Source organism: Ranitomeya variabilis, chromosome 1, assembly GCF_051348905.1.
Source record: "Ranitomeya variabilis isolate aRanVar5 chromosome 1, aRanVar5.hap1, whole genome shotgun sequence".
NCBI lineage: Eukaryota > Metazoa > Chordata > Amphibia > Anura > Dendrobatidae > Ranitomeya > Ranitomeya variabilis.
The window spans coordinates 424296769-424324273 of NC_135232.1; the positions used below are offsets into that span (position 1 = coordinate 424296769).

General features: G+C 41.7%; 2 protein-coding genes across 5 annotated transcripts in view; both read left to right on the forward strand.

The window, feature by feature from the left end:
* The window catches only part of LINGO2 (leucine rich repeat and Ig domain containing 2), a 1932610-nt gene that overhangs the window by 1117020 nt on the left and 788085 nt on the right, over positions 1 to 27505 (forward strand). The gene's annotated exons all lie outside the window — the stretch shown is intronic.
* Positions 1389 to 6912, forward strand: LOC143815973 (uncharacterized). 2 transcript variants are annotated; one of them, XM_077297113.1, is made up of 2 exons: positions 1389 to 3127; positions 5439 to 6912. In XM_077297113.1, the coding sequence occupies exons 1-2, from the start codon at positions 1921 to 1923 to the stop codon at positions 5510 to 5512; spliced, it is 1281 nt and encodes a 426-aa protein (XP_077153228.1). In that variant the 5' UTR covers positions 1389 to 1920; the 3' UTR covers positions 5513 to 6912. The 2 variants fall into 2 exon arrangements, with proteins under 2 accessions (XP_077153228.1, XP_077152364.1); XM_077296249.1 differs by having other exon boundaries at positions 1389 to 3123.

The following is a 27505-nucleotide window of genomic DNA, read 5'->3' on the forward strand; positions in this document are numbered from 1 at the left end:
CACAAGTCTCGAACCTCAATAGTTTCTCGCAAGTGTGACCCCGGCCTAACCAGATTTTGTGTGTGTGTCTTCATTTAACTCTATATGTACCATTTTATTATGTTTATTACTAAACATCATTCTTGGCATTATTTCTCTATCTATCTATAGATTTATCTATCCTTCTATCTATAGATATATATATATATTCATCTATCTATAGATATATCTATCATCTGTCTATAGATATATCTATCTATAGCTATATCTGTCTATAGATAGATTTCTATAGATATATATATATCTGTAGATAGATAGATAGATCTATAGATCTATCTATCGATCTATCTATCTGTAGATCGATCTATCTCTAGATCTATCTATATATCTACAGATCTGTCTATCTCTAGATCTATTTATCTATAGATATTTCTATCAATCAATCAATGTATCTATCTACCTATCTATCTATCTATCTATCTATCTATAGATCCTATCTATCTATCTATCTACCTATCTGTGTGTAAACATTATTCTTTAATGGAGTATGTAAAAGAAGAAATTGGACAAGGAAATTATATCACAATTCTTTATTTTGTTCAATAATAGATCTTTATTTAGCCTACAAAAACGCATACAAATCTGCATGAAAAAAATGCATGAAAATCCGCATCAAAAACACATCAAATCCATGAGGATTTTTACCTGCTTTTTCTGCCAAAAGATGCAGAGTCTGCACAGAAAATTCCACAGGCAAATCTGCAGTGTGTGCATATAGCCTTAACCATCCCTGTGTACTTTTGGATGTGCATTTTGTGTCTTTATACTGCTGTAGGAGCCATATTGTTTGACTGAGATCAATTTCCTTACACTTGTGAGCAGATTTTACTCTAAATTGCTTTTTTGTTGATTTGACTTTTCCTGTAAAATGCTGAAAAAGGCATTATCATAATATTATAGATTCCCCAGTGTTACTATGTTGGTATGGTGCATTTTTGTCCATAAGCATATTGTTGAATTTTTCTGCCAAAGAGCTCTAGTTTGCTCTCATCTGTCCATGAAACTTTTTCGAGGAAGAATTATGGCTTTTCTATGTAACTTTTCGTGAAGTTTAGTAGCTAAATTTTATGCCTTTCTTAAAGTACTACAATATTTACAGAAATGCATTCCCCCCATAGAACCCTATTTTGTTGAGTGTACATCATATGTTATAACCCACTTGCAAGGAAACTTTAGCATTCTTCCCTGTCATTTGCAAGCAATCATCATTGTACCGTGAAGACAATTCATGGCCTAATTTCTCTGAACAGCAGATGGATATAGTTTGGTCCCACTGGTTGCTGTCAGTTCTGCACTGATGGCAATACTTTCTTGTGGACCTATCACCTACAAGTGGGGAGTGTCACACTTTTTGTGTTTGGAAGGTGGAGCTCCGCCTCTCATACACTCCCCACTGTGATGGCCCTATTGAGCGATGCACTCTGGACGCTACTGCGCATGCGCCGGCGTCACCGATTCTACTTCCGGGTCTATGATATAAAAACACAATGAGACACACTATGGATACACCCTGTTGAAAAAGCCACGCGAAACGCGCGTCCGGGGGGACCGAGCAAGGTGGGGAGGACACACCTGATTTACAATGGGTAAGCAGCAATTACATGTGCTTATGAATATATGACCTTTTGTACTCTGGGCTATTTGCGCCATATGAGTGGAACGTAGTAATTGTATTTGGTCATACATTCCTTCTATTTTCTGAGCTGACGCTGCCACCCAAAAGGTGTATATGTGAACTCCCCCCTGACTTGGTCATTGCCGCATTTCCTCCTATGTGTCTTCTGCGATATGGCGGTATTAACAATACACCCATGTTTTGTATTTTTAATTCTGTTTTTGTATTGATTATTTAATAAACTTTTTGTATATTGTTCTCTAAATATGTTGAAGTGGACTCTTTTCCTCCGTGTTTTTGTTTATGTATTGATTTGGAGTAGTCCCAGAAGGGCACCTGAGGAGTGCCTAGAGAGAGTTGGTACTTACCACTCACACATACTGAGTATATTGGTGCTTCATGACTGTAATATTAAATATTGCTTTTCTGTGTTTCCCACAGCAGTTAGTCAGAAGTCAATGGATTTTCGTAGTCGGGACCAGACATGGTTGTCTCGGCTGCAGGAGGCCTTTAAGGAGGATAATGTCGGCTCTACTGTCGCGAGTGGTGGTGATTCTAGAGAGAGGATTGCCAGGCTGAGGTTATTGCTGCATAAAAGGACAAAGCTGTGGTGGAATAGGGCCACTTTGGGGCAATACCTGGCTCGCAACCTGATTCCGAGGGGCTTACGTGTCCAAATTTTCCCCTCTTATCCAATTGAAGACGAGGTATTTAAAACCGAATGGGAGAATACTGCTAATATATGTTCTAGAGGCTTCATCGGTTTGCTTATTAAACTTGATGAGACCAAACTAGCGGAATTGGAGAAGGAAATTGACGATATTCAACTATTTATAAAAGAAGATTTGACACCAGAAGCATTGGGGAAACTCAATGGTGACCTTGAGAGTGATTTCCTCAAATGGGAGCAAGAGATAAGTGCGGTCAAGACAAAAAAACTGCAAAGAGACAATTCAGACTACCGCGATAATCACGTATATAGGTGGAGGACAGGGAGAATGAGAACTCGCCCAACATCACTGGTTAGGTCGGGCTCAATGTCATCCGCTACTTCAGTGGATGAACTGAGTGTGACATCCGACCAATCTAAAAGCATACATGGTGATAGAGGGAGAAAAATACAACCCAATAGAGCTGCAAAAGGAAGATATACCTCCCAAAAGAGAAAATTTACCTCCCCTCCTACGTACGAGCGGAAGGCGAAAAATAACAACTTAGAGGTGATTAATCTATCTACCCATTCCCTCTCTAAAACCCAGTCTGAAGTCCTTAAACTTGGTCTTAATTTTGTTCCATCTAATCAGTTTAATTTTTTTACAGCTGTAAAAGACACGCATTTATTTTGTCGTAAATTACTACTGAAGAAGTTACACGCCCCTAAAAATTCTGGTAATCAACTTCCTAGTGACGTGGAAGCCGTTGCTTTATCGGCCCTGGAAGACCTACTTGAGGAACAACAACCAGATTCAGTAGGTAAATTTCCTTCTTCGATTTTGCCCAGATCATCCACCTTCCCCCCTTTGTCTCTGTGTCCACAGATAGACATTTTTTGCAGATTGGTCATTGAGGATCTAATTAAGATTCCAAGGGGACTCTACAATGACAACCTAACACCAGATCAAAGGAAGGCGCTGAGGGAGCTACAGGCTCTGGACACAGTAGTTATTAAACCTGCAGACAAGGGGGGGAATGTGGTGATCTGGCCAATTGAAAAATACGAAAAAGAGATATTTCGACAATTAAAGAACAAAGAAACATATCGGTGTTTACCCCAAAATCCCACCTCGGTTTTTTCAGGGGAGTTGGAGTATATCTTGGAGTTGGCGAGCGAGTCAGGTGTTGTCCCCAAAAAGGTCCTTGATGGACTTATGCCAAGGTCCCCTAAGGTGGCTACCTTCTATGCCCTGCCCAAAGTGCACAAAGATGCTGTTAATCCACCTGGGCGTCCTATTGTCTCTGGCATGGGAGGGTTATGCGAGAATATTTGTAAATTTATTGATTTTTATTTAAAACCTCTGGTGGAGACACTGCCCTCCTATGTCAGAGACACTACTGACGTGCTTCGAAGGGTGGACGGGCTGTCTCTGGAGGCGGGCATGATTTTAGTCACCATTGATGTGGAGTCATTATACACCTCGATCAGACATGGAGATGGTCTGAGGGCCACCCGCTTCTTCCTTGAGACTACCAACTGGGATGGCCATTTTTCGGAACTTATTTTGGAATTGCTTGAGTTTATTTTAACCCACAATTATTTTGTTTTCAAAGATAAATTTTATTTACAGTTGCAGGGCACTGCAATGGGCGCGGCGTGTGCGCCTTCGTATGCAAATTTATTTTTAGGTTACTGGGAAAGGTGTATTTTCCAAGGCGATGGCGCACACGCCGCGGACCCAGTGGTGGGCTGGTTTCGCTACATTGATGACATTCTGATGGTGTGGAATGGTAGCGAAGCCAGCCTATCCAAATTCATGCAGGCCCTGAATATTAACAACTTTAATTTAAAATTCACGTATACTTGGCATTCTAGGGAAATTAATTTTTTGGACATTACGCTGTGTGTTGCCGAGGATGGCTCTATTGAAACAGATCTGTATCGCAAGGAATCCTCTGTGAATTCCTTGCTTCATGCCTCCTCGGCACACAACTACTCGGTTATAAAAGCCATCCCAGTTGGACAATTCTTGAGGAATAGGCGGGTGTGTTCTACGGATGCCCGCTTCGAGAGACAGTCCGCCATCCTCACCGAACGGTTTAGGGCAAGAGGATACAGTCGTCGTAGCATTAGGGCAGGGTATGGAAGGGCCAGACATACACGGAGAGAGGACCTACTAGGGGGGTCGAACAGGTCAGGAGCGAAGGATGAGATGGCAATTAGATTTATCTCTACTGCGAATTGCCAATGGCACCGTATTCGTGAGGTGTTAAGCAAACATTGGTCCGTGTTGCAGACCGATAGTGTCCTGGCCCCATATCTCACAAAATCTCCTTTGATGACACAAAGGAGAGCCAGAAACCTGAAAGATACTCTGGTAAGCAGCCATTATATCACCCCAAAAAATAAAACATTTCTTGGTGCGAGGAGTCCCAGACAGGGATGTTTTCCTTGTGGTTCGTGCGTCGCGTGTCCGAACATCCTTAGATGTGGGACCTTCAAGAATTTTGATGGGAGCAGGGAATTTAAGATAAGAGAGTACATCTCATGTAACACTACTTTTGTGGTCTATTATGCGACCTGTCCCTGCTCCCTGATCTATGTCGGTCTCACATCTAGGGAACTTAAGGTTCGGACGCGAGAACACGTAAGGGATATCTTGGCAGGTAAAGAAGTAGAAGACCCATCGGTCTTAAAAACATTACCCAGGCACTTTCGACTGTTTCACGGATCTGACCCTAGGGGCTTAAAAGTGAGAGGGATAGATGTGATACATGGAGGTGTCAGGGGGGGCAATCTGACCAAGTTACTCGCACAGTGTGAATGTAAGTGGATTGTCACCCTTGACACCCTTGCCCCTAAGGGACTTAATGAACAGCTTAGCTTCGCTCCTTTTCTGTGAGATTCCCGTGGGTTCTCCTTCGTGTTCTATATATTATTTGGTTCCAAAAATATACTTCCATAATTTTTCGGCTCTGTCCTGACATGCAGCAATATAATGAGGATGTAATGTGGAAAATATTCCATGTCCCTTGACCTGGCTGTCCTCTCTTGGGTGATTTTTTCACCACTCGCTTTTAATATTTTTATATATTTACGTCTTGTTGTGTGTTTTTCTTTTCTTTTTAGTTTTTATTAGTTATCCATGGCTACGCACTGGTGATGACGCCGCAGCAAAACCCGGTGAACGTCTCGGAATCTGAAGAGAAGGAGTGTCCTGTAGTTTCTGTCTATACGTTGTCCACGTATAGGTTCTTATACGTGGTTTATGTTTTCTTATGAATCTGCACTTTATGTAGTCTCTATACGCTAACATCATTCTTTAGTGAATGTTTGTATGAGTTGCTAGCATGTTTATATTATTTGGTTTAGTTCAGGAATTGGGGGTCTTTAGTTATTCACTAAGTTTCACTTGATATCCCTGCGCTTTTTATAAACGTGCAGGATCATAGATCATACATCAATTTTAACCTCCTTGGTTGGTTTATATTTTAGCACCGTGAGCGGACCCTTTGACATTGAATATGTACTTTGGGACTGTAAGCGACCACCAATATATAGTACAATTTATTCCCCAGTATGTTGTGGGGTCTGTTCCATTATGTATACACGGATTCACATATATGTTTCACATGTATGATAATATGCTTTGTTTATATATTTATATGTATGTTATTATTTCTTTTTGTCATCTGTCTTTTTATTGCTACGCTCCTTTTTCTCCCTTTTTCTGTCTTTTTTTGTCATTGTTTTTATGTAACTGTACACACTCTAAACACATGTGATGCGTTATTATTATTTTTTTTGCATCTTTTTGGCGTCCTGTTTTTCCACTTTATTGGGGACGCCTCTAATCTATCTAGCGTTCCGGTTTACGTACATTTCGGGACGCTGCGGCGTTCTGTTTCTGTTTTTGAGCGATCTTAACTTTATCACTAAAAAAATGGCTGTAGCCATGGCCTTTTTATTGGGAATTGGTGGTGCGCATGCCCGGTGTCGTCCATCGTAGCCATCTTCTTGTGGACCTATCACCTACAAGTGGGGAGTGTCACACTTTTTGTGTTTGGAAGGTGGAGCTCCGCCTCTCATACACTCCCCACTGTGATGGCCCTATTGAGCGATGCACTCTGGACGCTACTGCGCATGCGCCGGCGTCACCGATTCTACTTCCGGGTCTATGATATAAAAACACAATGAGACACACTATGGATACACCCTGTTGAAAAAGCCACGCGAAACGCGCGTCCGGGGGGACCGAGCAAGGTGGGGAGGACACACCTGATTTACAATGGGTAAGCAGCAATTACATGTGCTTATGAATATATGACCTTTTGTACTCTGGGCTATTTGCGCCATATGAGTGGAACGTAGTAATTGTATTTGGTCATACATTCCTTCTATTTTCTGAGCTGACGCTGCCACCCAAAAGGTGTATATGTGAACTCCCCCCTGACTTGGTCATTGCCGCATTTCCTCCTATGTGTCTTCTGCGATATGGCGGTATTAACAATACACCCATGTTTTGTATTTTTAATTCTGTTTTTGTATTGATTATTTAATAAACTTTTTGTATATTGTTCTCTAAATATGTTGAAGTGGACTCTTTTCCTCCGTGTTTTTGTTTATGTACTGATGGCAATACTGGACATCTTCTGCTGATTTCAATGGGAAGAAAGCATGATGTGTCTTTCATCTGTTTCTTTAGGTTTTCTCGACTGACCACTGTGTCTTTGGTCTTCAAGATTTCCCAATTTTTAATTCTTCAAAATATTTGAACAGCACATCTTTGTAAATATTTTCATGCCCAAAATGCAAAAGCATTCTGGGTTTGATACCTTTATTGACTAAAAATTAAAATTAAAATTTTCAAGCTTTTTCAGCACAGATACGACCTCAAGTAAGTTGGCATATAAATGACTGAGAGATGAGAATAGCATATTAAGAGGTGTTATCACAAGATATTTATGCATGGGGTGGATGGGATGGCTGTTGATATGTTTTTGGGGGCCAAAAGTATAGATTACATAGATTTTTCTGCGTTATTCGTAATCATAATATAATTTTTTATTGCACAACAGAACATCTTGAAAGCCCAGTTTGTCTTGAAATACAGTATTTGCCCAACTATTAGCACATCTTTTTTCTTTAATTATTTTTAATTTTCAGCATTTTTCAACGCCAGACTAAAAATGTTGCCCGATACTGTAAACAGTTTTACTAAACATTTTATTTAAAGATTTTTCATTGTGTATTTAATGTTCACGGGTATCAATAAAAGTAGCCTTATTAACAGCTGCTCAGTATCCCTCCTCCCTGCTGCTGATGATGTCTCACTCTGCTCAATGCGAGCTGCAACTATCAGTCAGGCTGCTTGGGCAGATATTGAATAGACCTGGACTCGTGACTTCTTTCACTAGACTCCTAAGATGTTTAATTTATTATCTTAATAAGGTTATTTTCTATTGTATGTAATAGCAGTATAAAGTAATGAGAGACATTTAAAAAAAAATGTTATTATATCAGCAGATTCACTGATCTCCATTTTATACAGGTGTTTATTCATGTGGCATTTGGTTAATTGTATTCATGTATTTCCAAAATACAGGTAGTAAGACGGGAAGTAATATTTCATTGGCAATCAATATGCAAACTATTTTAGCACTTTTTACATTGGCTCCATCTGCTCTTTCCCTATGGAAAATAGCAAGCAACAAACAAGCTGGTTTTCTGATGTGTCATATTTTTCACCCAATTACTTAAGCAATATTCCTAAATACACTGTAACTTGTTTTTCACCAGTGGAGTGTAAAATATCATGCATTTTTCCATAAATCAGGATCATTAATGACATTAATTACATTACTTAAAGAGAAGCTATTGTCGGAAAATGACTTATTGTTAAAATGAAATGTTTTTATTGAATATATATTTAAAAAAATGACAATTTTATATGACAATCTGTATAAAAAGTAAACAATACTAATCTTGTAGTTTTCTCATTGGCTACTTGGACATTTTTAAACTCTGACTTATTTTTTTTTTTAAAGGGACTCTGTCACCTAAATTTGGCGGGCTATGTAAATGCCCTGTGTCCGTTCCGATGGCTTTGTTTCCTCTTCTTTCATTCACCCCTTCCTTTCCCGCTGTCCGCAATATTTTCTTGACGTTGAGTAGGTTTCCTCTGTAGTTCACGCGTGCGCAATGCAATCTTGCCTTGCGCAAGTGCAGTATGCTTTGCCCAACTACGGGCAAAGCCGAAGAGCATTACTGCGCATGCGCCGCCGCACTATGTCCTGGAAGTATTTCGCTGTGTTCCTACTCAACTTCAAGAAAATATTGCGGACTGCGGGAAAGGAAGGGGTGAATGAAAGAAGAGGAAACACCACCCATCGGACCGGACACAGGGCATTTACATAGCCCGCCAAATTCAGGTGACAGAGTCCCTTTAAGAAATCCACAAGTAGATTAGTCACAATGAACAGATCCCATCATTTGTATTGAAGCATATAATAAGTGTGTGCAAACATCACGATAGGGGAGAGGGATCTGGCCAAGCTGTAATGTTATCTATGGTGAATATTGATTATTATCAGTTGTGTATGGAGGTTTTATCTGTCATTGTAATCCTGCATTTGACTATGGAGTGTTGCTGAAAACTTTTCCTTAAAAGGGGTTGTCCACTACTGGGACAAGCCCTTCTCATTCTTCTTTTAAAATAAAAACATGCATACTCACCTCCACTGTCAGCGCCGTCCCAGCTGTGCCGCCACACTCGCATTCCCATGGCTCACGAGAGGTTGATATGTCATGGGAGACTATATGCCAAATCAGTGCTGGCATCACTGTTCCCACCTTCGGACAAACTGAATATCAAAAGGAAGTCAGAGACCAACTGAAAACTGAAAACTGAGAGTGTAACCATGCTGTACAGAAAGCCCTACTGGTCACTGATTCTCTGGAGAGCTCAGCGCTCTCACTGAAGTCACCAGGAGACTGAGCTAGCTAGAGTTGAAGTATGGCTGCTCCGGACATCCCAGCTGATGGCACTCCAGGCAACTCAATTGCAAATGAATATAAAGAATGTTTTCACTAGTGGATTTGAAACTAAGGGTTCACACTCGTGAAAAACTCGGATGAGTCTCGCATGTTAATACCCGACACTCAGGAGCTGAGCGTGTGGCTGCATGTATTCCTATGTGGCAGCACGCTCCGATCTGAGTGCCGGGTATTAACATGCAAGACTCATCCCAGTTTTTCACAAGTGAGTATGAGCCCTAGCTCCGGAGTCCGGAGCTAATTTTAATTACTAGCTAGCTTTGTCAATTGAGGGCTGTAACTCATAGCACCACATTTAGCACTGCAGATTGTGAACCCTATGGTAATCTTAGCCCTGCTTATTAATACCACAGGTGTTGCTGCTGTAATAAGTATGCTCAATGTATACATATTGCTGGCATATAAAAAACAGTCTTAACCTGCCAAGACGAGACTCCCTATGAAAGTACAAACAGAGCTTGTTAGAGGTGATTATTAGAAATCAGAGAATGTGTCTGTCATAGGTAGGTAGCAGTCATCAGAGAAAGGTGAAACCAATGTTATAATTGAGCTTTGCCCCACTTGTTTCCAGTCATCGGGGTCATCACACAGAAGTGAGCAGTCATGGCAGTCTTCCAATCATGGAAGAAGGGCCCATGAGGACTGGGCTCCAGCAACAATGGGAAAATGTTAAAGCATAACTTTTACTTTGCAATTAAAAACATGGTGAGAAAAAGCAAAAAGATAAAAAAAAGATTAAGGATCCATAAGCTTACAAGTTTCAGGTTAGGTATCGTTATTTGCAGCTATGAGTAAAGGTAGTTAACCTGAAACACATAAGGATATGGATCCTTCATCTTTTTTATCATATTGCTTTTCATCAGTATGTTTTTAATTGCAGAGTAAAAGTTATGTTTTAACATTTTCCCATTGGTGCTGAAGCCCAGTCCTCATGGACCCTTCTTCCATTTCTGGCCTGCATACCAGCCAGGTGTGTTCACCCCTTGCATCACACCCTGACCAAACAAGGTCTACCAGGCTTCCTATGTGAACACAAGTGCTGCTCACACTAAGTTGTCCTCTCTGGATGGTGAGCTGATTACTTGTTTACCTTCTCTAGTTCTCCAATCATGCCCACTGTTCAGTTGATTGACATCTCATTCAACCTGTGAATGTGTTGCGTGGGATGTCAACAATCTGAAAAAGTTAAGATCACTTTTGACATTAGTAACCCCATTGCCATCAATAGAGTGTCATACTAGACTTTGACAGGTCAATCTAAGCAACCTCTCACTTCATATTGTAATTCCAGTGTGCAACATTCGCAGCAAGATTTTCATTTAAAATAAAACGGAGATGTTCAAGTATTTTATATAAAGAAGGTAAGAAAGCTATAGATATATTACAAGCAGGAATGAGGAATTATGTAACACATGAATATGGACTGATGTTTACACTTGACTGAAATTGTGACAAATTTATAGATGTGAACATGAATGTGCATCACTGTAAGAGATGGTCCAGGCTGTGATGCACAGTTGTGTGCATGTAATGTTTACATCGACAATTTATATCTGTAGAAGAAAGCTTGTTCTGCAAAATGCAAATTGCCTCTTCAGAGAGAAAGAGGACTTGAACTCTATAGTGCCACCTGTTGGAAGTAGCGATAGTACAAGTCAAAATCAACCCTTTAACGAGCCTTGCAATAGGATAAAGGCCAAATCAGAATCTCAGTTAGCAGACATGGTGTTTCGGGCTGTTCACCCTCGTCAGTGCAAAGTAGGAGAACTGATTTGGCTAGGTGAGAGGCTCTGGACTGGGGTCTAAGGGGTAAGGTTTCTCCTTATGGAGAGTGACATACCAGCTGGCTTGTCAAGGTAAGGAGGCTTATTAATCATGTAATACTCCTATGAGAAATTTTATATGCAAATTGCCTTTTCAGAGAGAAAGAGCACAATCGACCCTTTAATAGTCTTGCAATATGACTTAGGATAAAAGCCAAATCAGAATCTCAATTTGCAGACACGGTGTTTCTGGCTATTTTTTTATTGAAGCAACATCCAAGGCTCTGAAAAATGTGACCGAAGTCACACCAAAACAGTGAGCAAGGTGAGGATTCAAGTGGACCCTTCCCAGAGTAGAGGGTAAACAATAAACCATCCCCATCCCTCTGAGCCAGAAGTTCACAGCGGAGGTCAGGAATCTTTGACTCCCTCCCTAGCTGAGGCTGGGGGAGAGCCATTTTCATGCTCCCAGTTTCCAACCGGTTCTTACCCTAGTGGAGCTGGGAGCCCTGTTTCATATTGGTTTCTCAGCGCAAAGCTGACCGGACCTTCAACTGGGTTTATAAAAATTCCCCGTCCTGACCCGAAAGCCAGGAATAGGGGTAAGGTGCTCAAGAAAGTATGAAAGGCTAGGTGCAGCGTGCTTTGGAGTCCAAGACTTACCTGGGATATCACGCCAAGTAAGCTCAGACTCTCACCAGGGCGACCAGTCCTGCTGCACATTGCACCAATAGCCCTCACACTTACCCAGCCTAGTGACTTTGATGCTGGGGGGCCATGGTTTCCACCAGATGACTGTATGAGCCACCTGGCATACTAGCAAATGCACTAACCCACTGAATATTGTGTATCAATGATCTAAGGTAGTATGAACAGGCCACCTTGTTGGGTCGCGGTTAGCAGTGGGGTACCACAAGGGTCAGTATTGGGCCCTCTTCTTTTTAACATATTTATTAATGACCTTGTAGGGGGCATTCAGAGTAGAATTTCAATATTTGCAGATGACACTAAACTCCGCAGGGTAATCAATACAGAGGAGGACAATTTTATATTACAGGATGATTTATGTAAACTAGAAGCTTGGGCTGATAAATGGCAAATGAGCTTTAATGGGGATAAATGTAAGGTCATGCACTTGGGTAGAAGGAATAAGATCTATAACTATGTGCTTAATTCTAAAACTCTGGGCAAAACCGTCAATGAAAAAGACCTGGGTGTATGGGTGGATGACAAACTCATATTCAGTGGCCAGTGTCAGGCAGCTGCTACAAAGGCAAATAAAATAATGGGATGCATTAATAGAGCCATAGATGCTCATGAGGAGAACATAATTTTACCTCTATACAAGTCACTAGTTCGACCACACTTAGAATACTGTGCACAATTCTGGTCTCCGGTGTATAAGAAAGACATAGCTGAACTGGAGCGGGTGCAGAGAAGAGCGACCAAGGTTATTAGAGGACTGGGGGGTCTGCAATACCAAGATAGGTTATTATACTTGGGGCTGTTTAGTTTGGAAAAACGAAGACTAAGGGGTGATCTTATTTTAATGTATAAATATATGAGGGGACAGTACAAAGACCTTTCTGATGATATTTTTTTTAATCATAGACCTGAGACAGGGACAAGGGGGCATCCTCTACGTCTGGAGGAAAGAAGGTTTAAGCATAATAACAGACGCGGATTCTTTACTGTAAGAGCAGTGAGACTATGGAACTCTCTGCCGTATGATGTTGTAATGAGTGATTCATTACTTAAATTTAAGAGGGGACTGGATACCTTTCTGGAAAAGTATAATGTTACAGGGTATATACACTAGATTCCTTGATAGGGCGTTGATCCAGGGAACTAGTCTGACTGCCGTAGGTGGAGTCGGGAAGGAATTTTTTTCCCCAATGTGGAGCTTACTGTTTACCTAATGTTTTTTTTTTTTGCCTTCATCTGGATCAACATGTTAGGGCATGTTAGGTTAGGCTATGGATTGAACTAGATGGACTTACAGTCTTCCTTCAAACTGAATAACTATGTAACTATGTAACTATGAAAGATACTTCACTTGATCTTAGCCAAAAGGTCATTTCGGGCTATTGGCCCTCATTAGTGCAAAGCATGAGAACTGATTTGGCTACATGAGAGGCTCTGGACTGGAGTACAAAGAGTAAGGTTTCTCCTTGTGGAGAGTGACATACCAGCTCTGGCTTGTCAAGGTAAGGAGGCTTATTCGCCGTGCAATGCTCCTCTGGGAAATTTTATAAGCAAATTGCCTCTTCAGAAAGAAAGAGAACTTGAACTCTATAGCGCCACCTGTTGGAAGTAGTGATCCTACTAGTAACAATCAGCCCTTTAACGAGTTCTGCAAAAGTCAGAACTAGTCCCATTGTCTTGCCATGAAAATCCAGCTGTATATGCTCTGTACACTATAGAAATAATTCATTACTACAGTTACGTAGCTCCATCTAGTGTGCGCTCATCATTGATTGTAGTTACGTCCTCACACCATCCTTAGAATTGCTCTGCTTTACCTGTGGCACCAAAGGAATCATTAATGCTTGCAATTATAGTACTTGCGTAATTTGACAGGGGAGAAAATAAATAAGATATCACACATTATTAATCTGCACAGTTTACTCATGCTGCTATGATGATCAGTGCCAGCATACACCTGTACCACTTACTGAGTGTGATGGAAAACTGTGCAAGAGAGTCTGTGTGTAACAACAGCATTTAAGGGAATGTATTATCACACTATGATTAATTGCTTAAATCAGGGTAGTGTGCTAAATATTTTGTTTCTATTTTTTTTTAACTTTGGCAATTTTTTTAATATCAAAATCAGTAATAAAAAAGCAATTAGCAATCTTGCATTTTTCACACTGGCCACTGGGGTTGGTTTATATTTCCTTTATGGTACAGATGTTCTGGACAGGTAGGATTATTATTATCACAGGTAGGATTGTAATGACAGAGTAGCCCTCTACACAAAGGTGATAACACAGACTCCACTATACACAATAAGTGATGCCACAATTCCTCCATGACAGCCTTCCTTTAAAAATGACCTTTGCTCGTGCTCATTAGATGCTTCAATACAAGCTATAGGTTCCGAGCCAGCTCCTTGCTGCTAATGTGCAGTGAACTTCCTGAAACAACAGGAAGTATGAGTGTAGTATAGCCCCAGTGGCCGGTGTGAAAATTACATAATTTCTATTTTTTTTTAACATAGATTGCTATACAAAAAAGTGCCAGAATAAAAAAAAAAAAATTTGACAAAAAAAAAACTTATTTAAACACTCAATCAATTTCTAATAATATATCCCTTTAAATCCTATTACACCCTTATGGGGCCAAGACTCAGAAGCTTCAGCTCCCTGTGAAACTCTAATAATGACGACGTGTATTAGTAGCCAGCCTGAATAAACACAGCACACGATGTAGCTGTAATTAGGCTATTTTCTACCATACTCATACATGCCAACTTTTTGGAGAGGATGAGTTTGGTACCGCGGGAAGTGCTACACCGGAAATTGACAGCTCTGGCCATCTTCCATTTTAAAGCCAATGCCAATCATTCTTTACACACTTCACACCTTTTATTAAAAAATACGCTAAGTATAAATTCTCATTCGACATACTGCAGCCAGTTACCAATTTACACAACGTTTGGCAGGAACCAGGGTTCACCGACTCTTCCGGGACACATTATTCCTGCAATGGTCAGATGTGTCTCTGATGTTGTCCCATTCCAATCACCTGATTGCTGCAGCCCTTTAAAACTTTGGGGACCAGATGACATAAAATAGGATGTCAGTGTTTCCTTCCTTTCGAAGACTACCAGGCTTTTTTTTCAAAGTCAGACAACTCCATTACCTATTCTGCATTGATAAGGCCGTCTTTGCTACATTTGCATGCAAGCCTGCATCAGGGACATCATGTCAGATGCTGCAAATTTACCTCTTATCAATTTGCCTGGTTGAGTATGTGCTCAGCATACAGAATAACATGCTTAAATCATATCAGAGAAGCAGGGCGCCAGATCCTGCTGATATATTTGCAGCATATTTTTATATCTACAAGATAACAGTCTATTGAATGCCCTTAATCCAATATTCTTGTTCTGTATCTAAAGCAGTATATCTGGGAAACAAAGTATTAATGCGGGAGTCATTTTTAATGCGACTATTAAGCTTTTGCTTTCGGTGAAATTCCAAAACGCTTGCTGAGAAATAACTTCTAGGCCAGGATGTGATATTATAGGCCAGGATGTAATATTATAGGCCAGGATGTGTTATTATAGGCCAGGATATGATACTAAAGGCCAGATTGTGATATTATAGGCCAGGATGTAATATTATAGGCCAGGATGTGTTATTATAGGCCAGGATATGATACTAAAGGCCAGATTGTGATATTATAGGCCAGGATGTGATATTATAGGCCAGGATGTGATATTACAGGTCAGAATGTGATATTACAGGTCAGAATGTGATATCGTAGGCCAGAATGTGATATTATAGGCCAGGATGTGATACGTTAGGCAAGAATGTGATATCTTAGGCCATGATATGATATTTTAGGTCAGGAAATGATATTATAGGCCAGAATATAATATTATAGGTCAGGGTATGATATTATAGGCAAAGATGTGACATTATAGGCCAGGATGTGATATTATAGACCAGGATTTGATATTATATGCCAGGATGTGATAATATAGGCCAGGATGTGATCTGTTATTCAAGATCGTGATGTTTTAAGACATGACATGATATGATATTATACACCAGGACATGATATTATAGGCTAGAATATAATATTATAGGCCAGGATATGATATGATAGGCAAGGATGTGATATCATAGGCCAGGATGTGGTATTATAGGCCAGAATGTGATAACATAAACAATGATATTATATTATAGACCACAATGTGATATTAAAGACCAGGATGTGATATTATAGGCCATGATATGCAATTATAGGCCAGAAAGTGATATAATAGGCCAGAATATGATACTATAGGCTAGGATGTGATATTATAGTTCTGGATGTGATATTATAGGCCAGGATATGATATTATAGGCCAGGATGTGATATTACAGGTCAGAAAGTAATACTATAGGCCAGGATGTTATATTATAGGCCAGGATGTGATATTATAGCCAGGATGTGATACTGTATTACAGGTCAGAATGTGATATTATAGGCCAGGATATGATATTATAGGCCAAAATATGATATTATAGGCCAGGATGTGATATTATAGGCAAAGATGTGATATTAAAGGCCAGGATGTGATATTATAGGCCAGGATATGATATTATAAGCCATGATGTTATATTATAGGCAATGATATGATATTATAGGCCAGGATGTTATCTGTTATTCAAGAACATGATATTTTAGGCCATGATATGATATTATAGGTCAGAATATAATATTATAGGACAGAATATGATATTTCCTTTGCTCAGCAAGCCAAATCCGAACAATCTGCTCTGGATTAAACTGACTAATATGAATATACACTATCTAGCATAGCCAGCTCTTAAACTTAATAAAACTTAATGTTTAATATGTATGCATAAAACCAATGACAGTCAAGAATAAAGTGCTCATAAATACCAGTGTGCTTAATAAAATGGTACAGTCTCACCCAATTGTTATCTCCTGGTTCTCCAAGGTTCCGTGCAGGACCTGGGTAGGTAAGACCAAGATGAAGAAAGGAGAAGGGGGGGAGTTTGGGACCTCACTTTCCCTGTCGTGCCCTCTGCAAAGAACTTCCGCCATCACAAGGGCAGTACCCAAGTATGAGCCTACTTCGTGGTGCCCATGATAAGTGTAGCCTCCCTGGATAGCATGTCTTCCCTATATCTGAAGTGAGAACCAGGAGATAACAATTGGGAGAGACTGTACCATTTTATTAAGTGCACTGGTATTTATGAGCACTTTATTCTTGACTGTCATTGGTTTTATGTATACATATTAAACGTTAAGTTTTATTAACCCCTTAATCCCATATGACGTACTACCCCGTCAAGGTGACCTGGGACTTAATTCCCAGTGATGGGATAGTACGTCATATGCGATCGGCCGCGCTCACGGGGGGAGCGCGGCCGATCGCGGCCGGGTGTCAGCTGACTATCGCAGGTGACATCCGGCACTATGTGCCAGGAGCGGTCACGGACCGCCCCTGGCACATTAACCCCCGGCACACTGCGATCAAACATGATCGCAGTGTTCCGGCGGTATAGGGATGCATCACGCAGGGAGGGGGCTCCCTGCGTGCTTCCCTGAGACCCCCGGAGCAACGCGATGTAATCGCGTTGCTCCGAGGGTCTCTTACCTCCTCCTCCCTGCAGCAGGCCCGGATCCAAGATGGCCGCGCCATCCGGGTCCTGCAGGTAGGTGGCTTCACTGCGCCTGCTCAGAGCAGGCGCCGAGAAGCCTCCAGGAATTGTGCACGTCGGATCGCCGATCTGACACAGTGTACAGCAAAGTGTCAGATCGGCGATCTTACACTATAACATCATGCCCCCCCTGGGGAAATGTTATAGTGTACAAAAAAATTCACATGTGTAAAAAAAAATCCAAAAAAAATGCAAAAAAATATATATATATTGTTCCTATGAACACATTTCTTTATCTAAATAAAAAAAAACAATAAAAGTACACATATTTAGTATTGCCGCGTCCGTAGTGACCCGACCTATAAAACTGTCCCACTAGTTAACCCCTTCAGTGAACACCGTAAAAAAAAAAAAAAAAAAAGGGGCAAAAAACAAAGCTTTATTATCATACCGCCAAATAAAAAGTGGAATAACACGCGATCAAAAAGACGGATATAAATAACCATGGTACCGCAGAAATTGTCATCTTGTCCCGCAAAAAACGAGCCACCATACAGCGTCATCAAAGAAAAGATAAAAAAGTTTTATTCCTCAGAATAAAGCGATGCAAAAATAATTATTTTTTCTATAAGGCCGGTTTCACACGTCAGTGGCTCCGGTACGTGAGGTGACAGTTTCCTCACATACTGGAGCCACTGACACACGTAGACACATTAAAATCAATGCATCTGTGCAGATGTCATTGATTTTTTGCGGACCGTGTCTCCGTGTGCTAAACACGGAGACATGTCAGTGTTCGTGGGAGCGCACGTATTACACGGACCCATTAAAGTCAATGGGTCCGTGTAAAACACGTATCGCACATGGACGTTCTCCGTGTGCAGTCCCTGTGCCGTGCAGGAGACAGCGCTACAGTAAGCGCTGTCCCTCCCACATGGTGCTGAAGCCGCCATTCATATCTTCTGTGCAGCAGCGTTTGCTGCATAGAAGATATGAATAGTGTTTAAAAGAAAGATCTATCTGTCCCCCGCCCTCCCACCCCCTGTGCGCCCCCCCACCCCCTGTGCATCCCCCCGCTGTTCTGAAAATACTCACCCGCCTCCCTCGCATTGTCCTGTCCTGGCCGCACCTTCTACTGTATGCGGTCACGTGGGGCCGCTGATTAGAGTCATGAATATGCAGCTCCACCTCCCATAGGGGAGGAGCCGCCTATTCATGACTGTAAATGAGCGGCCCCACGTGACCACAGATAGATCTTTCTTTTAAACACTATTATTCATATCTTCTATGCAGCAAACGCTGCTGCAGGGAAGATATGAATCGCGGATTCAGCACCAGATGCTGGTACGTGTGGTACCCAGCACGGTGCGTGTGGTACCTAGTGGGCACACGGGCGGCACACGTGTTCCACACTGATGTACACCAGAAACGTAGGGGCACACGGACACGGATAATTGCGGTACTGATTGTTTCCGGTACCGGAATTATCTGGACGTGTGAGACTGGCCTAAAATAGTTTTTATCGTATAAAAGCACCAAAACATAAAAAAATGATATAAATGAGGTATCGCTGTAATCGTACTGACCCGAAGAATAAAACTGCTTTATCCATTTTACCAAACGTGGAACAGTATAAATGCCTCCCCCAAAAGAAATTCATGAATAGCTGGTTTTTGCTCATTCTGCCTCACAAAAATCGGAATAAAAAGCGATCAAAAAATGTCACGTGCCCGAAAATGTTACAAATAAAAATGTCAACTTGTCCCGCAAAACACAAGACCTCACATGACTCTGTGGACCAAAATATGGAAAAATTATAGGTCTCAAAATGTGGTAACTCAAAAAATATTTTTTGCAATAAAAAGCGTCTTTCAGTGTGTGACGGCTGCCAATCATAAAAATCCGCTAAAAAACCCGCTATAAAAGTAAATCAAACCCCCCTTCATCACCCCCCTAGTTAGCGAAAAATTAAAAAATTTAAAAAATGTATTTATTTCCATTTTCCCAGTAGGGCTAGGGTTAGGGCTAGGGTTAGGGCTAGGGTTAGGGTTAGGGCTAGGGTTAGGGCTAGGGTTAGGGCTAGAGTTAGGGTTAGGGCTAGGGTTAGGGTTAGGGCTAGGGTTGGGCTAGGTTTAGGGTTGGGGCTAGGGTTGGAGCTAAAGTTAGGGTTAGGGTTGGGGCTAAAGTTAGGGTAAGGGTTGGGGCTAAGGTTAGGGTTAGGGTTTGGATTACATTTACGGTTGGGATTAGGGTTGGGATTAGAGTTAGGGGTGTGTCAGGGTTAGGGGTGTGGTTAGGGTTACCACTGAGATTAGGGTTAAGGGTGTGTTTCGATTAGGGTTTCAGGTAGAATTGGGGAGTTTCCACTGTTCAGGCACATCAGGGGCTCTCCAAACGAGACATGGCGTCCGATCTCAATTCCAGCCAATTCTGCATTGAAAAAGTAAAACAGTGCTCCTTCCCTTCCGAGCTCTCTCGTGCGCCCAAACAGGGATTTATCCCAACATATGGGGTATCAAAGTATTCGGGACAAATTGGACAACAACTTTTGGAGTCCACGTTCTCTTGTTATCCTTAGGAAAATAAAAATTTGGGGGGCTAAAATCATTTTTGTGGGAAAAAAAGATTTTTTATTTTCACGGCTCTGTGTTGTAAACTGTAGTGAAACACTTGGGGGTTCAAAGTTCTCACAACACATCTAGATAAGTTCCTTGGGAGGTCTAGTTTCCAATATGGGGTCACTTGTTGGGGGTTTCTACTGTTTGGGTACATCAGGGGCTCTGCAAATGCAGCGTGACACCTGCAGACCAATCCATCTAAGTCTGCATTCCAAATGGCGCTCCTTCCCTTCCGAGCTCTGCCATGCGCCCAAACAGTGGTTCCCCCCACATACGGGGTATCTGCGTACTCAGGACAAATTGGACAATAACTTTTGGGGTCCAATTTATCTTGTTACCCTTGTGAAAATACAAAACTGGGGGCTAAAAATCATTTTTGTGAAAAAAAAAATTATTTTCTCGGCTCTGCGTTATAAACTGTAGTGAATCACTTGGGGGTTCAATGCTCTCAAAACACATCTAGATAAGTTCCATAGGGGGTCTGCTTTCCAAAATGGTGTCACTTGTGGGGGTTTTAATGTTTAGGCACATCAGGGGCTCTCCAAACGCAACATGGCGTCCCATCTTAATTCCAGTCAATTTTGCATTGAAAAGTCAAATGGCGCTCCTTCCCTTTCGAGCTCTGCCATGCGCCCAAACAGTCGTTTACCCCCACATATGGGGTATCAGCATACTCAGGACAAATTGCACAACAACTATTGGGGTCCAATTGCTTCTCTTACCCTTGGGAAAATAAAAAATTGGGGGCAAAACATCATTTTTGTGAAAAAATATGATTTTTTATTTTTACCGCTCTGCATTATAAACTTCTGTGAAGCACTTGTTGGGTCAAAGTGCTCACCACACATCTATTTAAGTTCCTTAGGGGGTCTACTTTCCAAAATGGTGTCACTTGTGGGGGGTTTCAATGTTTAGGCACATCAGGGGCTCTCCAAATGCAACATGGCATCCCATCTTAATTCCAGTCAATTTTGCATTGAAAAGTAAAATGGCGCTCCTTCCCTTCCGAGCTCTGCTATGTGCCCAAACAGTGGTTTACCGGCACATATGGGGTATTGTCGTACTCAAGACAAATTGCACAACAACTTTTGTGGTCTAATTTCTTCTCTTACCCTTTGGAAAATAAATAATTGGGGGCGAAAAGATCATTTTTGTGAAAAAATATGATTTTTTTTATTTTTACAGCTCTGCTTTATAAACTTCTGTGAAGCACTTGTTGGGTCAAAGTGCTCACCACACATCTAGATAATTTCCTTAAGGGGTCTACTTTCCAAAATGGTGTCACTTGTTTGGGGTTTCAATGTTTACGCACATCAGGGGCTCACCAAACGCAACATGGCATCCCATCTTAATTCCAGTCAATTTTGCATTGAAAAGTAAAATGGCGCTCCTTCCCTTCCGAGCTCTGCCATGCGCCCAAACAGTGGTTTATCCCCACATTTGGGGTATCAGCGTACTCAGGACAAATTGTACAACAACTTTTGGGGTCCATTTTCTCCTGTTACCCTTGGTAAAATAAAACAAATTGGAGCTGAAATAAATTTTGTGTGAAAAAAAGTTAAATGTTCATTTTTATTTAAACATTCCAAAAATTCCTGTGAAACACCTGAAGGGTTAATAAACTTATTGAATGTGGTTTTGAGCACCTTGAGGGGTGCAGTTTTTAGAATGGTGTCATTTTGGGTATTTTCTATCATATAGACCCCTCAAAATTACTTCAAATGAGATGTGGTCCCTAAAAAAAAATGGTATTGTTAAAATGAGAAATTTCTGGTCAACTTTTAACCCTTATAACTCCCTAACCAAAAAAAATTTTGGTTCCAAAATTGTGCTTATGTAAAGTAGACATGTGGGAAATGTTACTTATTAAGTACTTTGCATGACATATCTCTGTGATTTAAGGGCATAAAAATTCAAAGTTGAAAAATTGCAAAATTTTCAAAATTTTTGCCAAATTTCCATTTTTTTCACAGAGAAACGCAAGTTATATCGAAGAAATTTTACCACTATCATGAAGTACAATATGTCATGAGAAAACATTGTCAGAATCGCTAAGATCTGTTGAAGCGTTCCAGAGTTATAACCTCATAAATAGACAGTGGTCAGAATTGTAAAAAATTGGCCGGTCATTAACGTGCAAACCACCCTCGGGGCTTAAGGGGTTAAGTTTAGGAGCTGGCTATGCTAGACAGAATATGATATCATATGCAAGGATGTGATATTTAGGCCATTATATGGTAATATAGGCCAAGATGTGATACTATAGGCCATGGAATGATACTGTAGGCCAGGATATGATATCATAGGCCAAAATGTGATATTATAGGCCAGGATGTGATGTGTTTTTCAAGAACATGATATTTAGGCCATGATATGATATTATAGGTCTGGATGTGATATTATAGGCCAGAATGTGATATTATAGGCCATAATATGCTATTATAGACCAGGATGTGATATTATAGGCCAGGATATGTTATTATAGACTAGGATATGATATTATAGGACAGGATGTGATTTTATAGGCCAGGATGTGATGTTATAGGTCACAATATGATATTATAGGCCAGGATGTGATATTATGAGCCAGGATGTGATATTATAGGCCAGGATGTAATATTATATGCCAGGAATTGATATTATTTGATTATGTGGATACTGTGTTATAACCCAAAATAAACATTGCCAATGATATTATGCTTTCATATCTGCAATGTTTCTCCCAAAACTTTCATTCTTTGGCTCTACAGTTCTGCCACTAAGAAGTGATTGTGAATAATTAGAGGAGTGAAAGAACTCAGCAATCAGGAATCTGAATAGCAAGCTTCACATTCTCCAGGTAATTTTACATGTAACACTTTAGAAACAAAAAAAATTACCAGTGCTGATAAAAAAAGGCTACGTTTAAAAGGAGGTCCGCAACATAAAAGCTTCGGAAGGCTAAGTAGCCAGACAAGGGGCAGAGTGGCACAATGACTTTACAAATGGTTATCAAAGAAATGTAAAAGGTCAATAGCTGTCTAATACTATGTACTCTATTATTTAGATTTTTTGTGAGATTTAAACCAAAATTGATAGAGAAATTTGCAGCTCAGATTGTTTGATGCTTTCATTTTCACACTGGATATCAGCAGGTAAGTTGGTTAGAAAAATTTCCACTAAAAATGAGGACAAGCAAATTACAGATACTTTGCAGCACCACCTACAGGTAGATGGAGCACCAGCCTGGGCCTGGGGTTACTCGGTATCGAGGTCATTAAAGGGGAAGTCACAGTGGCAGAGACTCGATTCGTGGCCCTGGGCGTCCAAATTAAAGGGAAGGACTTAAAAGGGGTTTTAGTATAAGAAATGTTCGTGACTCCACCTGTGGTATTCGGTCAGGGGTGACCGACGCTGCTTAAAGGGGTCCTCTGGGGAGTGATGGTACTGCAGCAAGGATGGTATGGCTTCCAACAGGTGAGGGCCTGGAAGCAATTATGGATCCCTTTCTCAGGTGAGGTTAGAAAGCCTTCCTTCTCGCTCTTTGAGGCGAGTCCCTTGCTGCCTATGGCTCCACACAAGGTCTTCACTTTCCTGTCCTAAGACAGTACCCACATGGTAGGCAAAACAAGCCTTTTTACAGGGTCTCTAAGATGACTCCGGGCTTTGTATGTTGCTGTACCTTCGGGTGTGGGTGCGGACAGAAGACCTAGAATCTTCTGCCCTCCAGTTCTGCTGTGGGACATGCAGTTCCACACAGCCTCGGGCTCCCGGTGCCTGATTCCTGTGCTTCGGCTTGGAGGGAGCTCAGATGCAGCTCCCCTCCAGCTCCTTAATTCACCTGTGTTTCTTCCCTCAAGTACTTCTTACTAATGCAACGCTCCTGCTTCTCCTCTCAGGCCTGGAGCTGCAGCATTACATGGCTGCACGGCCCCAGCTTTCCTGCACACTCTCCTCTCTCCTTCACTGTCTGCTCCAAACTGACTAACTCCTCCTTCAAGCCAGAATCTATATATCTGGGGGAAGCTCCCCTGAAACCGGGGTTCAGAGCTCCCCCTTCTGGCCTGAAATCAGAACATGTTGCATGCATGTGTACCACCTGTTAAAGGGATCTTCCTCGCTTCCAGGCATGGCATCTCCCTCCCCGAAAGGAAGGCAACACCACTGTAACAACCGGCTTCCTGGGGTGTTACGTAGATAGCTTGAGAGTAGTCAATAGATGGTTCTAATTCTTAAGGGGAATCTGTCAGGAGGATTAACCCTCCGAAGCCATCTATATGGCAGGTAGGATGCTGAATATCATGATAACTTGATATCTGCAAACTAATGTCTTCTTCCAGAGAAATCAAAATATTTGTTACATGTAAATATGCTGCTCCTGGCTATTAGCTTGACACTGAGCTGTAGACTGTAAGCCCTCAAAGGCAGGGCCCTCTCCCCTCTGTACCACTCTGTCATTGTTAGTTTGTTTTCTGTAATGTATGCTTGTATTTTGTGTGTAATCCCTACTCATGTACAGCACCATAGAATCAATGGTGCTCTAAAAGTAAAAATAATCATTATAATAATAATACTCTCCTGAGAATCGGCCTCCAGAGATTACTAAAAATGAAAGGGGGTGTTATCAGTGTGAGACATGTAACTAACACAGAGCAGCATGACTGAACTTTATCTCTTTACAAACACATTTTTGCTTCCCTCTGAGCTCTTCTGTATTGCAACAATATTACAGCCCAGTCTGCTTGTGAGATGGAAGCTGAATCACTGAGAGGAATCTGCAGATGTGTCAGGTATAATTACACACAGCTCTGCAGTGAGATTAGGAGAGCAGAGAGTGGCCATTACATATCACACTGGCAACACTGGTAACCATCACACATCATACTGGTAACCACTTTTATTAAAAATAATGGCTCCCCCGTCATGCAGATCATATGTCTCACACTGGTAACTTCCCCTTTTATTTTTGATAAGCCCTGGAGGCGGAGTTCCAGGCAGATCAGTGTCCAGCACATAGCACTGAGCAGCTCATTTACATATAAGAAAAGCATAGCCACCTATGGAATAAGACATTGGATTGCAGATATCATGGTATCCTTACATTCAGCTTCCTATGACCTACATGTCCTTATAGATCACTTCGGAGGGTTGATCTTTCTGACGGATTCACTTTAAATAAAGACACGTACTACACATTTGCTGTTTCATTAACTATATCCATATTCATTCTATTCCTCTATTTATTATGTTTGTGTAGGGAATTTTCTCACAAATTGTTGGTGCATATATTGATTAAACTTGTACATACATAAACATGAGATATCAAAATTCAGATCAGAATAGTGCATATTTTAAAGGGAATCTGTCACCCCCCTGGGACGTATATGACCTATTAATATGGGCATACAGGTAAGAGAAATGTTACACTAGTCCTACCTGTATGCCTCATATTAATGGTCTTGTTGCTGACAAATGTTATATTCTGTCTTTAAGTTAATGATTTCTTATGCTGTGTCTGGAAGAAATCCCTGCCCTCCTGTCTCCATTGTAATACTACCCCCGTCCCAAACACATCATTTATGGTGCTGGAATCAAGTGCATGTGCCCTACACTCCCTCAGAAATACTTCATCCTCCTTTCTGTGGGCACTGCTTTTAGGGATCTTCTGCGCAGACGACGATGACTTCTGCTACAGTGACCTCCGGGGTGCTCGCCCTTAAGGTGCTCTCCCCACTTACTCCCTGCATAGTCATTGCTATGTACTCATGGTTCCTAGCTATGACTGTGCAGGGTGAAAGTGGGGAGAGTACCTTATCGATGCGCACACTGGCCATCACAGTGACTCACCTGCGCCTGCGCAAAAGATTCCTGAATGCAGTGCCCACAGAAGGGAGGATGAGGTATGTATTCCTGAGGAAGTTCATAGTGCAGGTAGAGCGCCCACCTGGGCCTAGGGGTTACTCGGTACTGGGTCCGGTGGATATTAAAGCGGAAGTCATCTTGGCAGCGACCCGGTCTGTGGCCGTGGGAGTCCAAATTAAAGGGATGGTCTTTAAAGGGGTTACAAAAATAAGAATATTTGTGACGCCACCTGTGGTGTTCAGTCAGGGGTGACCGATGCTGCTTAAAGTGGTCCTCTTGGGAGTGATGGTACTGTAACAAGGATGGTATGGCTTCCCACAGGTGAAGCTGGGTCCCCAGGGCTCCCCATGTATGTAGCAAAGATAGTGTGATGTAAGAAATAATCAGAGGACACAAAGTTGCAGTCTCTTTACCTGTTTACTGGTGGTTTATGGCTACAGTTCAGGGTACCAGCAACAGGTGACGGTGGAATCCAGGCAGCCTAGAAACGAGTTGAATTCCCTTTGTCAGGTCAGATTGGGAGCCTTCCACTATATATAATAGTCCCATGCTGCCTATGGCTCCTTTCAAGGTGCTCTCTCGCTTTCTGTTCTGAGACCGTTCCTGCATGGTAGGCAACGCAAGCCGTTTTATAGGAGTCTCTATCCACGGCAACTCTGGGTTCTGTATGTTGCTGTACCTCAGGGTGTAGATGTGGGCAAGTTACTTTCAAACTCCTGCCCTCCGCTTTCTTCTGTAGGGCATACAGTCCCACAAACCCTTGACTTCTTGGAGGGAGCCCAATTGCAGCTCTCCTCCAGATCCTCACTTCTCCCATGCTCCTTCCTCTTTCACTGTCTCTACAGACTAACTAACTCCTCCAAGCCAGAATCTATATATATCTAGGGGGCCCCCCTGAAACCGGGTCCAGAGCTCCCCCTTCTGGCCTGGAGTCAGAACATGTTGTATGTACAGGTTACCTGTCAAAGGGATCCTCCTCATTTCCAGGCATAGCATCACCCTCTCTGAGAGGAAGGCAGTACCACTATGGTACCCGAACTCCTGGGGTGCCACACAGGCACTGGATTCTGGGGTGGTAACGGATGCTGATGGGAGGGGGTAGTATTGTAATAAGGACATGAGGCAGGGATTTCTTCCAGACACAGCATGCCCCAGAGCCTGGAAGAAATCATCAGCATAAAGACAGACTATAGCATTTCTCCACAACAAGACCATTAATATGAGGCAGACAGGTAGGACTAGTGTAACATTTCTATTATCTATATGCCCATATTAATAGGACATATGCATCCTGAGTAGGGTTGAGCGACTTTTATTTTTATAGGATCGGGTCGGGTTTCACGAAACCCGACTTTCTCAAAAGTCGGGTCGAGTGAAATCGGCCGATCCTATAAAAAAGTCGGGGTCGGGGTCGGCCGAAACGCGAAACCCAATGCAGTGCAATGGGATACTATGGTTCCCAGGGTCTGAAGGAGAGGAAACTCTCCTTCAGGCCCTGGGATCCATATTTAAGTGTAAAATAAAGAATTAAAATAAAAAATATTGATATACTCACCCTCTGACGAGCCCTG

Coding starts and splice junctions, on each gene's coding strand:
- LOC143815973 (XM_077296249.1), top strand. CDS start 1,921: ATGTTGAAGTGGACTCTTTTCCTCCGTGTTTTTGTTTATGTATTGATT. Junction 3,124..5,438: donor AGGAACAACAACCAGATTCA/GTAGGTAAATTT, acceptor TTTTCTTTTTAG/TTTTTATTAGTTATCCATGG.